Below are 4,338 nucleotides of genomic sequence, written 5' to 3'. Positions count from 1 at the left end.
GTCAACAAGTACCGGTTGAACCCATTGCCATATTTGGTATTTGGTTGGGGGCACCGAGGGACGTGTGATGGCGAATTGCTATTTATTTCTGTTTTCTGTTTGTTATATATGAGTCCCCCTCGCCCCTTGGTTAGCTCTGCAGCCCCCCTCTGAGGTTTTATATGTCTGTTGTAGCCTGACCCCTGTTTACCCCATCACTGTATTTATCTTCCTTTAAGCTCTGAGAACGCCAAACTCCAGGTACAGGGTGAAAGTGAGGATACATACGGTGAGGGCTGAGGGTCGCTGCAGAGCCCTGGGAGCAGGCAAGGAACCTGGAGGCCCTGGGCTCGGCGGGGAGGTGGGGGAGGTGGCGCGGCCTGCCCCGCCCCCGTGCTTCCCGCTCTGGGCGCCAGGGGTCGCTCCGCCCGCGGCCGCTTATAGTGGCTCCTGCCGCGCAGCGACTCACACCACCCGCACTGCTGCCAGGGAGGAAGGTTAGGGACGCAGAGAGGGAGAGCGCTTGCTGGAGAGGGACGCCTGGCTAGGACTCTGATGAGGGCTGCGGCCACCGCGGCCGAAGGGGGCAGGTAGCGCTTTCCACGAGGTCGCGTCCAGGGGGAGCCCCCCCACCCCACCCCCCTCGCCAGCTCAGAGCCTGGGGCGTCGGGAGAGCGGGGAGAGGTCCCCGGTCTAGCCTGGAGAAACCAGCGAGGGGAGCCCGGAACCCAGGCACAGCCGTCCGCAAGACAGCAACTGTCTGGAGAGGTGGCATCTTATCCCTGTGAGAAACCAGCCGTCCAAGAAGCTGCAGGTCTCAGGCGCCCTGGATCCTTAGAGCTGCACTCGAGGGTAATTCCAGATCCTAGGTTCCGAACCCTCAAGGGCTGTCTTTGGCCCAGCTCACCTGGGAGATCGCCACCCTGATAGGCTCTTCGGGGAACGGCTCTGCTGTCCCAGGAGGAATTCGCCGCGGCAAGGTGGTCGGGCACAGCCGTCGGGAGATCCAGCCCGGGGCCCGAGCCCGCGGAGAGCCCCGGGCCCCCGCCGCCATTGCGCCCAAAAGTGAGGAGGATCTGCTGGCCCTGGCCGCGTCACGGCTGAGCCGCCGCAAGCGGGTGGCGGGCGCAGCCGTCGGGGTGGCCATGGTGCTGCTGCTCCTGGTAGCCATCCCGCTCCTGGTGCACAGCTCTCGCGGACCGACGCACTATGAGATGCTAGGTCGCTGTCGCATGGTGTGTGACCCCCACGCCTCCCGAGGCCAAGGCCCCGACGGCGCGCCCGCCTCCGTGCCTCCCTTACCTCCAGGTGCCAAGGGAGAGGTGGGGCGGCGAGGGAAGGCAGGCCTGCGGGGGCCACCAGGACCCCCAGGTCCCAGAGGGCCCCCTGGAGAGCCAGGCAGGCCAGGTCCCCCAGGTCCTCCTGGCCCAGGCCCTGGAGGGGCAGCGCCCCCTGCCGGCTATGTACCCCGAATTGCCTTCTACGCGGGTCTAAGGCGGCCTCACGAGGGTTATGAAGTGTTGCGCTTTGACGACGTGGTGACCAACGTGGGCAACGCTTACGAGGCAGCCAGCGGCAAGTTCACCTGTCCCATGCCAGGAGTCTATTTCTTCGCTTACCATGTGCTCATGCGCGGCGGGGACGGTACCAGCATGTGGGCGGACCTGATGAAGAACGGACAGGTGAGGTTGCCCCTCCACTTAGCCCCAGATCTTGCTAATGACTTCCTAAAACTCTCTGCGCTCAGTTTACAACCCAACTCCTCCCCTGAAACACTATCGGGGTATCCAAGACTGTCAGGCTACCAAACTTCTAATGTCACCTAATTTAGAAAAAGAGGAGGAGTTGGGGATCTGGAAAAGAAAATCACCTGTCGAAAGTGTCATAGGCCAGTAGAGTGACCCCAGGACTCAATAAATTTCTTGCGACCCCAATCTCACGCTCCAACCTCCAACTATAGCCTGTCAAATCAAATGTCCGTGGTGCGTTACCCACCCCTTAGCTTCTCTCTTTCTGCCTTGAGCTGTCCTCTCTACTGGGGTGGCCTTCTCAGTCAGTGGGTTTCCTGGCTCGGGCATGGAACAAGCTATTAGAGAACCTGGTTTCAGGGAATAGAATGGAATCTCTTGTTTTGGGTAGTGGCAGTCTTCCCCCCCCCCCCCAGGTGAAATCATTCAGCTTGGATTTTCAAAGAAAAGTGAAAGGGGAAAAAAGAAAAGGAAGAAAACACTAGCTGGCCTCTTTGCTAGGTCCTATTTGTTTATCCCCAGGATCTGGGACCATACCTAGACCAAGCCTTGCCCTCAGCTAACACTGAGTCTGTCGGCAGATGTGGGCAGGGCCTGCTGCTTCAGGGGCTACATTAAGTGGTAGGGTGAACCAATTTGGATTTGGGTTTGGAAAAGCTAGGAGACAATGGACAGGAAGAAGGGAGGCCTGGTCTACTGGGCCTACACCCTCCCTGGCAACCTCTCAGAGTCAAAACCTAAGGTTTGAGGGGATAGCCCCTGAAAAGACTCACATGTCTGAACAAGCAAGATGCCGTAGGCTGGGTGGAGAAAGCTGCCTCCACATGGGAGGGGTGGGGTTGGACTATACGGTGACCTCTGAATGCTCCATGGGAGGGGTGGGGCCCTGGTGCATCAGGCCTTAACCTTGAGCCCTGCTACATGGTTGAATTCTCCCGGACCCCAAGAGGACGCCACCCTAGCCCACCTCCTGCTTCTGCTTTGGGGCCTGTTCCTAGCAAGCCCTCCACCGGAGCTTGAGGAAAGCGAGTTGCCAGGCTATGCAAGTCTTTTTGGGGTTGACAGTGTTGGTAAGGGATCGAGTGTCCACACCACCCAAGTGTCTCTGTGACTGTGGGGTGCCAGCATGAGTAGAGCTTGGTGCCCTCCTTCTCGTGGCACGAGTAGGTAGACTTGGTTGGAGTGTGGTGGTTTCAGAGGGGGCGGGGTGGTGCAAGCTCCCACTCTGTATTCCACAGAGCCAACACTGCGGCCCTGGGAATGGTAAATAATGATTAGAATAATGATGAATAATTAATGATTTAATAACCAGTCCCGATGGGATGGAAACTGGGGGAAGGGGCTGGCGGTGTGACTGCTGCAGACCAGAGATCAGAGACCAAAGGCAGTCCCCCACATAGTGGGGGACCAGGTGACACTCCGCAGGGAAGCCCAGGAGGCCAGAGGGAAACAGTTTACTTTCTTACTGCTATAGCACAGGCATAGCATAGGTGTAGACACGTTTGCACCTTACAAAAGCTAATTTAGGAATTCCAAGCCAACATAGAATCCTAGAAGTATCCTGAAAGCTTTTTTTTTTTTTTTTTTTGGCACAAGAATAGCAATACTATACACAGAACATGGTTCTGAACTCCATGTGTAATTACTCATCTAATCTTAACCACCTCATGAGGTAGGTTCCATTATTATTTACCCCTATTGCTCTAGTAGAGGCCCAGAGAAGACATGATGTGTGTGCCCAAGTCATGCCTGAGAAGCTCTGCGATCTCCTAGCCCAGTGGCTCTCAACCTTCCTAATGCTGAAACTCTTTTAATACAGCTCTTCGTTTTGTAGTGGTCCCCAATCATGAAAATATTCCGTTGCTATTGCATAACTGTAATTTTGCTAGTTATGAATCGTAATGTAAGTATCTGATAATGCAGGGTTTCTGATATATAACTCCCAAAGGGTCAGTTGAGACCCCCAGGTTGAGAACTGCTCCCCCAGGACCTAAGCCATCCTCCCTCCATCCAGCAGCCCAACCAACTCAACCCCCTTGGTCAATTCAGCTCTGAACAGGGTATAGGAATCAGTGGGTCTGGTTTTTCCCTCCTCCCTCACTAGGTTCGGGCCAGCGCCATTGCTCAGGATGCGGATCAGAACTACGACTACGCCAGCAACAGTGTCATTCTGCACCTAGATGTGGGTGATGAGGTCTTCATCAAGCTGGACGGTGGGAAGGTGCATGGGGGCAACACCAATAAGTACAGCACCTTCTCGGGATTCATCATCTACCCGGACTGAGCCCAACACCTCCTACTCTCACGTTCGTTCGCCCGCCCCCTCGCCCCCTCGCTCTAATCCACACCCACCTCCAGCTAGCCCTACCCCAGGCCCCGTCCTCAGAGCCTGCGGACTGTCCCTCTCCCCAGGCCACCTGAACGGGAGCGATTGGATTCTTGGGGCTCAAGGGTTTTAAGTGGCTGGGGGAGTCTAGAGATGGGAAGGCCAGGATGGAGAGAGCCGCTTTGTAAGGGACCACCTTGTGCTCCAATGAAACCGGGCCAGAGAGAGAGGAAATTCGTGCGTGGCCCTCCCTTCTGCCTGGAGCTGGGGGATGAAGATCGAAAT

At 56.6% G+C, this 4,338-nt stretch overlaps 1 protein-coding gene across 1 annotated transcript; it reads left to right on the top strand.

The window, feature by feature from the left end:
• The first annotated feature begins 1,041 nt into the window (after window positions 1–1,041).
• C1ql4 (complement C1q like 4) lies at window positions 1,042–4,323 on the top strand. The gene is made up of 2 exons (XM_031358899.1): window positions 1,042–1,661; window positions 3,832–4,323. Exons 1-2 carry the CDS (start codon window positions 1,125–1,127, stop codon window positions 4,009–4,011), a joined length of 717 nt encoding a protein of 238 aa, XP_031214759.1. The 5' UTR covers window positions 1,042–1,124; the 3' UTR covers window positions 4,012–4,323.
• The last annotated feature ends 15 nt before the right edge of the window (window positions 4,324–4,338 follow it).

Source organism: Mastomys coucha, unplaced genomic scaffold (assembly GCF_008632895.1).
Source record: "Mastomys coucha isolate ucsf_1 unplaced genomic scaffold, UCSF_Mcou_1 pScaffold11, whole genome shotgun sequence".
NCBI lineage: Eukaryota > Metazoa > Chordata > Mammalia > Rodentia > Muridae > Mastomys > Mastomys coucha.
The sequence above is the reverse complement of the archived record's forward strand: the minus strand, read 5'-3'. Positions and strand labels throughout refer to the sequence as shown.